Source organism: Thermobia domestica, chromosome 13 (genome assembly GCF_964235325.1).
Source record: "Thermobia domestica chromosome 13, izTheDome1.hap1.1, whole genome shotgun sequence".
Classification (NCBI taxonomy): domain Eukaryota; kingdom Metazoa; phylum Arthropoda; class Insecta; order Zygentoma; family Lepismatidae; genus Thermobia; species Thermobia domestica.
Window position 1 is genome coordinate 138143171 of NC_137466.1, and position 13547 is coordinate 138156717.

At 34.9% G+C, this 13547-nt stretch overlaps 1 protein-coding gene across 1 annotated transcript in view; it reads right to left on the reverse strand.

Annotated features, from left to right (window-relative positions):
• Positions 1 to 9686: 9686 nt before the first annotated feature.
• Positions 9687 to 13547, reverse strand: part of LOC145667776 (uncharacterized) — a 65610-nt gene continuing 61749 nt past the window's right edge. The window contains exon 10 of the mRNA XM_081735215.1: positions 9687 to 10177. Coding sequence (XP_081591341.1) covers positions 10008 to 10177 — 170 coding nt within the window. The 3' untranslated portion in view covers positions 9687 to 10007. The remainder of the gene's footprint in view (positions 10178 to 13547) is intronic.

Below are 13547 nucleotides of genomic sequence, written 5' to 3' on the forward strand. Positions count from 1 at the left end.
TGAAGCTCCACTCTTCTCAAATGCCTTATCACTGTCGTTTTTTCTCTTTTCGACAGTGAAACAAACTACTACTTAAATTTATGTTTTATTCGATTCTCAGATTCGAAAATGTACCATTACGATAAGGTTTTTATAATTTCATATATATATATATATATATATATATATATATATATATATATATATATATATATATATATATATATATATATGGTTTGTTAGCACAGTTTAAATTTTTGTGAAAATATTATTTGGTATCTCAGTAATACTGTACATCATGATTAACTTTGAACCTAAAAACTGTTGGACTTTTTATCTACCCCGCCTATAGACGGTACAGTCTGTCGTAATTCCAGGCTCTGTTGTGAATTTGGAAGTCTTTTTGAGATTGATTCGGTTGGAAATTTTCTGAAGGTACTACTTAGGATCTTAGGAACACGTTGGGATCAAATTTGAATCGAAAAGATGTGGGCCATATGTATGAAATTAGAAAATTTTATCGTAATGATACATTTCCGAATGTGAGAATCGAATTGGACATAAATCTAAGTAGTAGTTTGTTTCACTGTTTGGGAAAATTTTTGAGGTATCCTTGTCTGAAATCTACTGGCCAATTTATCTGCGCCTCCCATAGAAGGCAAATTCTTTTTTTTAATTTTGAGCATTTTTTTTTTCAGGTTTCTTTGGTTTCATATTTTCTGAAAATACTATTTGAAACCTTAGTGATAAATTGTGATCAAACTTGAACCGAAAAGCGATGAACCCTTTCATATGCCTGCTCAGAGACGGTAAATTGCATAATAATTTTGGACATTTATTTTTAGTTTTCCAGAGTCTGAAATTTTCTGAAAACAATATTTGGGATTTCAGGAACCTTTGTGGTTAAACTTGAATCGAAAAGCAGTGTAACCTTTTATCTACGAACCTACCCATTTAGTTTCCTGTATTTTTCACATACTAAATATGTGTAAGTGTAAGATTGTCAATATACCAAGTGTGTTTCCCAATCGAGATACTTTCTGCTTATGCTCTATAACTGATCTCTGTTTTTCTCCGGTATCGTACCACTTCGCAAATACCTGAATAGTACCATTAAATAGGGGCCCTACCTAATTGCATTCTGTTTTCTTTCAAACTGTTATTGTTTATGATTTTAATAACACAAGGGGGATGGAATATGTTTTGTGTACTTTATCTTGGTTTATTAAGGCTGTATTTACCTTGTCAGTGAGTCCGTCCATCCCTTCAGAAGACAAAAGTATCTCAAAAACTATTTGATGGATCGCTATCGATTGTGTCCAGAATGCAGAGGATCAAAATTTAGAAATTGAGTTCGTTGATGGAAGTGATTCACCCACCATAAGTAGTAGAAAGGATGAACTTCTGGTTTCAATGTTGATCCCTATAGAGCAAAACGGTAATAGATAGCGAAAAATACTTTCCCGTAATGGTTAAAGCATCCACAAATACATTTCATTTCCTTTTCTTAACTTTCTGCTAGAACCGGAAATAATATAAATCAATTACACCTCCAGTTTCAATATTAGGGGCCGCGGTAGCTCAGTGGTAGAGCGTTCACCTCTGGTGCTTGGGGTCTCGGGTTCGATCCCAGCCCCCGCCAAGTGAACTTTTGTGGTGGACAAACACCGTGTGCGTGTGTTTCCTCGGGATTCTCCCGTTTTCTCCCACGTTCTTCATCCCACCATTTCATTCATTACTTATCATCACCGTCTCCTTTAGCCTCACCGGCATATCCGTGGGACGTAAAACTCAAAGATTTCATTTTCCAGTTTCAATATTGATCTACATACAGTAAAAGCAGTAAGAAATAACTATAAGCAGCTTATTTTGGTATCGATGTAGCGTTTTAAGAACAAGTAAGTCTATTATTTTCTTCCTAAATCCTCTATTCAAACCAAAATTGGTATAAATCAACCAGTTTCATTTTAACGTTGATTGCTACAGAATAAAAATGGTAACTATTAGAGAGAATCGGTATTTTGCAATCGATTAAGCGCCCCAGGAATACCATTCATGCAGTTGGGATTTACGTATAAGTTAAACAAGTTATAGCTTAGGGCCCCAAAATTCAAAGGAAACAACTGGATGTACATTTCCAAATTACAAGAAAAATAATAAATAAAATAAAATCTACATATACCAACAGTGCTTTGTGTTGTGTAGGCTTCTATGATGCAAGTAATAGGACCCCTTTTCAGCCTGCTTTCAAAAATATCACTAGCTTCTTCATTTCTGTATATAGGGTGCCTACGTTCATCTTCGTACTGAAAGGGCCCCATTACCTTCAATAGCTTAAGGCCCCACTTAACCTAAATCCGACTCTGCATTTATGTCCAATATAATATCTCTACTAAAACCAGAAGTGGTAGGAATCAACTACCACTTCCAGTTTAAATATTAATTGATAAAATTTCACGCCATGCAAATCAAACATCTTCTCGTGGTGTACACGTGACACTGTTATTTCTTAAACATATGAAATTGAGGGATAAAATATTTACTTCAACACAAGCGATATGAAGTTCTTCTTGCTTAATATTGTGCTTGTTCACTTATCGTACGAATGGTTCATAGTGTGATCTAAAACTAAATTGATTTTTCATTGTTCCACTTTTTCTTCTTTTCTCAATTTCCTTTACTATCCTTCCTTTTCATTTTCTTGTTTTCCTTTCCTTTCCTCTTATTCTTACCATCATTTCTTCTTTTCTGGTTCTTTTCTGCTTATTGTCTAGTTCCCTTCCTTCTTCCTTATTCTTTTGTCTTTTCTCTTTTTGTCTGTTATGCATTCCTTTCTTCCTACTCCTTGGATGTTTCATTTCTTTCTTCTTTGTTTCTTTTCTTGATACTCTCTTGTTGTTTTCTTCCTTTTTGTTCTCTTATTTTTGAATTCCTTTCTTCTTCTCTCATGATCTTCATTTCCTTGCTCTTGTTCCCTTGTTCTTTTCTTCATTCCTTTTTGCTTTCTAATTCTGTCGCTACTTCGTTGTTTTCTTAATTTCTTCTTGTTCATTAATTACATCATTTTCTTCTTGTTCTCTTATTGCTATCTTTCTTTCTTCATGTTCTTTTGTTTTCTCCTTCAATTTTTCTCGTTACCTTGCTCTTATCCTTCTTTCTCCTTGTTCTCTTGTCCTTTTCTACTTATTCTCTTGGTTATTTCTTATTCTTCTTGTTTTTTCCTTTCCTTCATTTCTTACTATTCTCTTATTATTAGGGTCTACCTTCCTTTATTCTTGTGCTTATATTTTTCTTATTATTCTCTTGTCCTATTCCTCTCTTCATGTTCTCGTTTTCACTTCTTCATTAACTTATTCTTATATTTTCATTCTTCCGCTCTTTTTATCGTCTTATTCTCTTGTTCGTTCTTATTACTTCTTTATTGCTTTTTCTTGTTAGCTTGTTATTTTCTTTCTTTCTTTTCTAGTTCTTTAGATTCAAGTTATTCTGTGGTAGAGTTCAAACCTCTGATGCGTAGGAACCCGGTTCGAACCCAGCTCGTGCAAGTGGACACATAGTAACCATATTGCGAGAATAGATATTCTCTGAAGTCTTCTGTTTCTTCCATTTTCATCATTCCACCATTTCATTTATCATCACCGTCTCTCATTGATTTTATATATAATCGTGAGAAGTTAAACTTGAAATTTTATTTTATTTCTCGTTTTCTTTTATTCCTTTCTTCTTCCCTTGTTCTTATTTTCCTTTATTCTTATTCACTTGGTGTTTCATACATCTCTTCTTCATCTGCTTTTCTCCTTTTCTTCTCGTTCCCTTGCATTTTTTTCTTTTCTTGTTCTCTTATTCTTACATTCCTTTCTACTTTTTCTCTTGTTCCTACACTCTTTTCTTCTTATTCTCTCGTTATCTTTCTTTGTTCTTATTACACCGGCCTGCGTAATAAAACCCTTTTCTCCGGCAAAAGATCGAAGAGGTGATTTAACCTATATGAGGTACGTTGATTTCAAATATCCAAACCGTTTTGCTGATAAGGCACAGTTTGGTTGTTATACGAAACCGAAATTTTAAATATTGTTGTAATTGCAATACAAGGTACCATAGTATACAATATGTTAAATGTGAATTGAACATGATCAAATTGCAACATGAACATACAAATTGCAACAATTGAACATGAACATACAAAAACGCTACTTTTATGCAACAGATTCATTTGTAAAAGGAATGAGTTTCACAAGAAAAGTATTTTTTGCTTCGCTTTTATGTGAATGAGCGCTGAGTTCAATTGCATTTGTGTTCCTGATTAGGGTTATATCTCACTAGACACCAGCAGTAATCTGAGGTCATGGAGACGTTCCATCGCTCTGATAATTTCGTCCCATTTCGTTTATGTCTTGATGGAACCACTCACTGTGTTCCTTGCTGAATCCCCCTAAATTTTCAGAAAAATAGTCCAGATGACTCTGCAAGAAATGCAATTTAAAATTTATGTTACACGCTAGTTTCTGGAAGTTATACAGTATGATTTTGACAATCTGTTAGTACTTTCATCTTTAATATTAGCCAGGAATTTGCTGGAAACATCCTTAAATGATTCCCATGCCTGAAGCTGCGTTTTGTCCATCGTTGTAGTGAATGTAGGATTTTTTTTATAAGGTTCCGAATCTGGGGAACATCAAAAATACCTTCGTTAATTTTGGCATCAGACAGTACTGGAAATTTTTGACAGAGCTTCCGAACGAAGAGACTACTTCTATCCAAACTCTTAACGTGCTGTTTCATAATTTCCAGTTTATATGTAATGGGGGCAATAACACGCTTTAAGAAGCAATTAATGGATGATTTATAAAGTTAATTAAGGAAGTTCTGTCGCTTTTCACCCACCACCTTCGAACATCGATGTGTCAGCTAAGAAGTACCTGGAATATCAAAAATAGTCTCCATCAACATCGACGATCTTCAGCCAACATTCTGGAAGGCCATGGACTCCATCACGATAGAACTTAGTGGGCCGTGAAGTGGAGAAGTATCAATTGCATTTTGCACCTCTACTAGGGATTTGAACTGGCATCCTTTAAGGTGACTGTCCAAGGAATCGAACAGGTGATAATTGGACGGTGCAGTGTCCGCGGAGTATGGCTGATGCAATAGTGTTTCCCATCCAATACGTGGAATGGTATCCCGTGTCATCCTAGCCACTTGGGGCTTAGCGTTGTCCTATAACAGGAAGACCCCTTTGCGATTCAGAAGTGCTGACTCGAGAGTTTTGAGCTTTCTTGAACACGGCTGAACTGCCGACAATATACAGTTGCATTGATGCTCTGACCAGCTGGTAGCAGTTCCCGATGCAAGATGCCGCGAGCAGTCCACCAAACACACAGGATGACCTTATTCTGGTGCAGTGCTGGTTTCTGCTATTTTGGAACCGGATCACGGGATGTTAACCAATGATGAAGGCGCCGTGAAGCTTTGTAGAGGACCCATTTCTCATCACATATCAACACCCTGTCCTGAACTGGCTCCTTCCTCAATGAAAACAGCAAAGAAATACAGGTGTCTGCACGTGTTGCCTTTTGGACAGGAGTCAAATCATCTGGGACCCATCGACCCAACTTGTAGTGCTTCCCAAGTTGATGGAGATGCTGCCGAATGGTTTTTCCACTCGCACTGAATTGTAGTTCCAGTTTTTCATATCTCTGGCTACTGTTCGCCTCAGTTGCTGCCTGAACATCTTCATTTTTTTACATGTGTTGGTCTTCCGGCCCCTCTTTGAGTGCATCTTTGAGTGTAAACAAGCGCTGCACTGTCTGCGTAGTCATGACACCCTCATCAAAGGCCTGGCATATCTTCCGTCTTGCTGCAGTGGCGTTTGACTCCAGTTTGAACTCGTACAGCGTACAAGCTCGTACAGCTCGTACATCTTATGACGCTCTGTGGAGGTCCCATGTCCACTCTGTCCTTACACAAGTTGACGGTGTACCTGAACTGCCACAACCAAGTAGAATGTTGGATAAACCCACACTCCCACAACTAACCTTTGCCTTATCTCCATTCGCATTCAACTCACGGCGTAAGGGCCAATTGAACACAGACCTCCATAAAAAGCGAGAGATCTTTCTTGATTACCTTTACACAACGCTATTTGCTCGTGGCATGAACTGTTTCCTCCAGAAACTGTGACCACCCAGAAACTGATCAGTGTTTATTCTTGACCCTATAGTCCTATTCACAAAGAAAATCAGGAAACTTTGTATATCCTGCTTGTTGGCACAATATGACACCGTACACTTTCAAATTACAGAACAGTAACCATCTGTGTTCACTGTATTTTACTTTGTACAAAACCGTAGCTAACTGGTGGTAATTTTCACGAAGACGCGTTGAATGGCACTGAAGCAAGTTCATTTCCATTGCTTCGAAGAACACCATTGATAATTCGTTTACTCGAATTAATACATAAATGGCAATCCTTTGCTTGGTAAACAATTCCAAGACGACGAATCAAGCTAAAGATATCAGAACAAAACACAAGTTCTCCTTCTTGAATAAAAAAAAAAAGTCTGAATTTTTCTGCTCGAATTCTCTAACAATATGGATTTGCTCCAGGAAGTAAGAGATTTCTCTCTTTTAATCGTGATCCTAAAAGTTCTCTCTTTTCTTTAGTAAAATCCAAGTCGTTCACCAAATCATTTAAGTCACACTGATTGAAAAGACGTGGAGTTTTATCTTCAACATTAGGAATAAAGGCTTCATCATTATCTTAATCTGCACTTGAAAATGCCGAAGAAACACTCTCTGGTAACTTTTTTGGTAGTTTTGGAACAGGAACATCGTACCCACGTGGAATAGGTGTTATGGCTGATGGAAGGCTCGGATATGTTTTATTATTATTATTATTATTATTATTATTATTATTATTATTATTATTATTATTATTATTATTATTATTATTATTGAAACCAGACACTTTACATACACAAAAGTAACAATCATTAATATGATCCCTTTCTTCCCGCCAAACCATTGGAATCCCGAATGGCATTAATGGCAATAGCCTGTGGTACCATTGCCTCAGGTTTTGTACATATGTTTTACAAACAATGTAAGATGCAACAGCCTTGTCCTGATCACTTATTTCATCTTAAAATATGCTACAATCTTTTAATAAATGGCATAATATTTCTCTTCTGACTTTTTATTGTAAAATGGCTACATATATAAAAGAAATGATTTGAATTGTTCACACATTTTTGCCTCCGTACACCACTGCCACTTGCCATTTTTTTCAACAAAAACTGACTTACTTATTGACTTTAACTGCCCGTTGTAACTTGTACACAAAGGCATGATCCACGTTCCCAGAATTCTCACTCAGACACAGGAACAACACTTTGGCGGATTGACCTTGTTTGGGACTGCGTATGTGCGGACTACAATTGTTCTATTTGTTGTTCAGGTGCTACTTGACCATTAACCTAATCCTCAACAGAACAGAGAAAATGAAATATCTTATCTGAGACATTTTCATACCTACATTCCATATACCCAATGCAAACCTTATGGGCGAAAACGAAGCTCCGTTAGCATAAACATGGAAGAAACAGTTGTTCTGTACATGTTACGCAACAACTGGTATTGTTTTTTAGATAAGGACAATAAATCGAACGTATATCACTAAAAATTATTCTTGCCGGAAAATCTTCGCAGGTCGGTATTGGTTCTTCTTCCATTCTTCTTGTTGTCTTGTTATAGGCATGTTCAATATGAGTATTTGCTCAAATTACCCGTGCAATTTTGATCTATAGCCTCTTATTTATAACTAACAGTATACGTCTCTCAGTGCTTTCAAAAGATATGCACTTAAAGGAAAAAATGTGGCAATTTCTACAGCATTTAAATTTCCATATCTTTATCCAGAACGCGTGGAATGAGAGGATTGGTTAGGTTGGAGGTACATAAATTATTCATTAAAACTGCGGGAACTGCAGCCATTTGGAAAATTCTGCTTCTTAAGGGGAAAATGAGGACGTTTCTACAATAATCAAATTTTTTCTGCTTCATATTCATTAACCTTTATTCTTGTTGTGCGAAGAAGGGGCTCATCATTTAGTTCTATGCTGTTGCAAGTTAGATTATATTTTATTTATTGACTTACTTTTTAAACTCATAAGACAGTTGTATACACACAATTCCTAGAGCTTGAAGGTCAGATACAAGATTGTTTAAGTATCATATGTAAAACTGAAGAGTGTGACCATAGAATGTAATACACATAATTCTGCTGCATTAACTTACATGTGTTAAACATGATATCCATTCACAAAGGTAACACAGTCCGTTTACAACATTGAGTAAGATAACTTCTTTAAGCACTATTCCGTCAAAGTCGAACAACACAAGCAGACTATCAGCATTACTCAAACCATAAAAAACGAGAAAATGTGGAGGTTTTAATAACGACTAAACATTTGGACAGGATAAGACTGTTACAATTTGAACTTTGTGTTCAGTGAGTCTTTAATTTTTTTAAGTAATTAAAATATATAGTACAGGCACGTAGCCAAGAGGGTAGGTCCGGACCCCTCCCTTCAAGACCAGAAATGAAAAAAATTAAGGAAGGATGAAACAAAATGAAATGATAAAAAAAGGGATCAGCGTTAAAAATAAACTACAGGAAGCATTTGGTTACTCTTTCTTATGAGGAAATTTGTATTACTTACAATACATGGTTGCGAGGCGAGCGATATATCCTGGAAGAGTCAGGGAATTTGAAATTTCTAGAAAAGTTGCAGAACTCTCAGAATTCCTGCTACTAGTCAGGGAGATTTCAAGTTTCCGAAAGCATAGTACCGTTGTGTAACAGTGTGGACATTTTTTATCACAATTTTTCGTCATCGCATCCTTGCAATATCAAACATGTTATTTCAAAAACGATTTTCTACTGCTCCTTTAACCTGTCATTTGAAACAGACAGTAGTTGACGGAATAATAAAAACAGAAATATATGTGGAAAGAAAGTTCTATTAACATTTGATTCAACAGAAAAAGGAACGCAGATATTGCAAAATATTTTACAAGACATTATTGAGTGTGTACTTTTTATAATAGTGAATATGTAATTTTTATAATAGTTGAGGTCATGATGAAAGGAAAATTGTTATATATGAATAAACAGTGGAAGGATGTAAATATTGTATAATCTTTCTCAACACGTTTCTTTTTAAATTTTACTCGAGATTTCTTCATAGTTTATTAAAATACTTACCAACATATCTTCACAAACCAATATATGTTGATAGTAAAGTAGTTTAAATTGATCGAGCTCCTGGGTCTTCAGAATTTCATGTTTCCCCCCCCTCGTTACGAAATCCTGGCTAAACGAACCAATATATGTTCCAGTAAAATTGTTTAGAATGATGGAGCCCCTGGTATGATGACCACATTATTTCATGTCACGGACCCCCCCCCCTATAGTAGAAGCATCTTTAACATACATACATTATACACAAATGTTTGTAAAGAGTACAGAATAGAAGTAAATCTGCTACAGAAATATTGCTTTCTCAATAAAAAACAATACACCTAATTTTAATACTTTCAAATAAATGCTAGAAACAAAATTTATCTTCTTAATATATGAAATGCTTAGAGACCATTCTGACAAGTTTCTTAGTAGGTAGTGATATTTTCGGGTATATAGAAAACATTGTAAGAGACAACAGACTCACATAAAGTATTGCCTTTATTAACAAACACTATACACATATCACAATCATGGGCGGCGATTAGGGGGAGGCAAAGGGGGGCAGTTGCTCCCCCACTTTTCTGAAATGGCCTATTAATGTATATAGTTTCAACCAGGGAAATTTGTATATTAACATTGATATACAAATATTCAAATCATGTCTTCCCCCCCCACTTTTAACGTCCAATCGCCGCCACTGATCACAATCAATTATAATCTATCTCGTATTGAAATAAATTATGAGTGTTTAAAGTTGCTATTCCTTGAAACAATACTTTTCCTGCTATTTTTCTCGTTTCACAAATCGCAGCCATGTTCCATCTTTTCCAGCAGGGAAGAAGTATTTAGGATCATACTCAAAAGGAATACGTGTCTTCTCACAAGGTTGAACTTCGTAACTGGACAGCATAGATACAAGTCCTAATTTCGATTGCATTAAAGCAAAGCGGTTGCCTGTAAAAGAGATATGTTTTAATAAAGTGTTTAGTATTCACTCACATACTACTCCATAACAAAGTTCAAAATTGTATTATTTTTCCCCAGTTAAATTAATTCTCATGAATGTTATATTTTACGTACGGCTTCGCCTTCTCGGAAAGTATTTTATCACTATACTTCTATGCTTCTTAACATTTAGACACCAAGGTCGGGATAAAATAACCCTACCGCTGATAAATTTAATTATTATTATTATCAGTGGCGTATTTAGGGGGGGGGGCTTCCGGGCTTAAGCCCCCCCGAAATCTTACTTACTATAGTAAAGTATATGAAATATCTTGCAGAATTTTCACATTTTCAGGCAAAGCCCTCCCCGAAAGTTAGCAAAGCCCCCCCCGAAACAAAATCGTAAATACGCCACTGATTATTATTATCGTAACTAACACAAATGTTATTTTATGAAATGAATAGTGTATAGCAAATGTCAATATGAAGATACATAAAGAATATTTCACAAAGCCATTCTTTGTTTTCGTGGTGGAGAAACTACCTAATCTGTAACTAGATACAAAATATTTAGTAAAAGATCCAATTTTGGAATGTTCTGGGTTGCAAATTATATATGTGATGTGAGAGGAAATCACGTTTTATATTTTTAAGATACGTAGAAACATAGGATTCAAAACACTAGCTTTTATCCCCTGGTTCTCATTATTTTTTTTTTAATGTGATTTTCATGAATCTTAGAGTAACTTTCTTTAAAGCCTTAAAATTAACACTAATTTGAACTAGTTAACAGCAAGCTGGTGATGCTTTGTGTCCAATGTTAAATATGTTCCACCAAAAATTTAGTCAACTTCTCCTCGATTTTATCAAATATGAATTTGTTTTTGCTTAAGGCTTACTGATACTGGTTCTAGTAAATGGGGGAAACTCATCCCACCATTTTAGAAGCATTGTTACGAGAACTTTTCCTAAAATTGTCCCAATTTCGAGAAATGTGTCGTGTGCTTAGGGCTAGGATTAGTAATTATATTTCTGGGTTTTCGGCAACTTTCGCCGTATTATGCTATGTACGACGGATAACGAATCTCGGCGATCACATTGCCCGGCAATTGGGGACAAAGAAAGCAATGGGGAAGGAAAAGAACAGCCTCGGACCATTATGTTAGGTACCATACATTTGCCTTGTTCCTCAATGAGGAAAACCTCTCTCAGGATGGCTGGGCTAAGAAATTGTTACACTTTTTTGATCGAGTGACTTCACCCGGGACCAGGACCACTCGGACACGGGAAGCTCGAGAGCATTAGCGATTACGCTACGACGGGCCACACGTTGTGTGTTTTACTATGGGTTCTATCCCATGAGTTTAAAATCAGAGAAAAATGGCTGAATTCACCCCATTTTAAAATAATATTTCAATATTATTTCTTAGAAATTCAACAACTTCGTTTAAGGCTTCTCAGCACACTTATTGGAGTTGACAGTAGTTACGAGTAAATGAGGTCACACCACCTCCAGTTCTTAGAAGATATTCGGGAGCATCTTTTAAGTACTTTTATTAGGGATGCGCACGAGACGAGTCGAGACAGGATTTTCCTGACAAAATTCGAGTCGAGACATCACTTTTACAGCACATTTTCGAGATCAGACAGCCACAAATCTTGTCTCGTGCGCATCCCTAACTTTTATTGGTTGTCAATTAAAAAGGTCAAAACTAAGGCAGAGAAAACCTACAGACTTAAATAGAATCTTTTACACACTACTACATTTACGAAGCTCCCGTCTGTAACAATTCTAAAATTTGACAAGTCTAGTCCGTTCAGAATAACAATAAAAATAAAGAAAGAAATGAAAATTATATTGGCTAGTTTCCAATTCTTATGTTTTAAATTTAAAAAGAAAATGTAGAATTTTATTTTTGACAATTATATCTTTCTTAGAGTAATGTCTGTCTGAATTAATGGAATAAAGCTTCTGATTGACTCTAATTAGTCATCTTACGTGAATAATTTAATTGAACGATAAGTAAAGGCGATGCTAAAACGTTGTTATCTGACACGAATCTCTGTGTGTGAATTGACTAAAGTGAACAGGTTCTTTGATAGATAGAACAGAATAATTTTAAAAGATATTGAAGTATCACTAGAGAAACTAAAGATAGTATATTTTGGATATAAATTCATTAATTATTTCTTGAATGAAACAGTTAAATTTCCTTATTAATGTAAAGTTGAAATTCTTACATTAAAAAGCAATAGTATTAAACTTTTTTAAAGTTCAGGAAAGTCAGATAATAATTACCTGAGTAAAGAAATAAGAAAACCTCGCTTGCAATCACAATTACTTTTCCATTAAAATTGTGCAAATTTACTTCGAAATTTGATTCCTTAAATTGCCGATCACTTAGCACTTAGTACCATTCTATGAATGGGTGAATGAGTAATATATATATATATATATATATATATATATATATATATATATATATATATATATATATATATATCGAAATGTGCTTTTTAACTGATGCCGTATTTTCTATTCCTCAAGTGACTCTTATTTCAAAATCAATGGTCCCATATTTTAGATAAGTATTGTCCTCGGATAATCGACCAAAGGTGAGAAGTGACATAGATGACTGGTGACACATCATAGGCAATCGGCAAACAGAAACAGATTTAAAGGTATTCTAGAACTTAAAAGCCTCAAAAAAAACTAAACAGAAACACTAGTGTTCCCGCTTAAGAACATATTAATATTATCTTCCACTACTCAAATAGTATTATAGTTTCATTCAGTTTTCTTTTAAGGTTTCTAAAAAACATTGTATGAGAAATGGGGTCATCTTAATTATTGTGAATATAACATAGAAATCACTCTTTTAAAGTATCAATGCATTGCTACGTCAAAATAGTCTTTTAACTTACTAAAACATGTGTAATATTAGGAGAAAGATAATAATTCTCACAATAATTCCAGAAGTTTCTCTTTAATAATAAATATGCAATCGTTTTGAAATCTTAAGCATTTAAAATTTGAAAAAAAAAAAATACAAAATCATGTATTTTAGTTTGCTAATTCCTGGTCAACCTCTAATTTAACAAGCAAACTCAATTTCTGTTTCTGTAGCTGAGAAAATAAAGATGCAACATACTTTTTCATTGGTGTTTCTTTATTAATATCGTATTAAGTAAGGTTGATATTTGAACACTTCCTCTAAATTTTGAAACGATATCCTTGAGAACACTTCTGAATTCAACGATGCATCTCAACATATTTAACCCATACATTATCACATGTAATCTACCCATTTTGTCTCCTATATTGTGAAAAATTTCTTTAGTCATGATTCACAGCATTATTAATGTTTAAATATCTTTT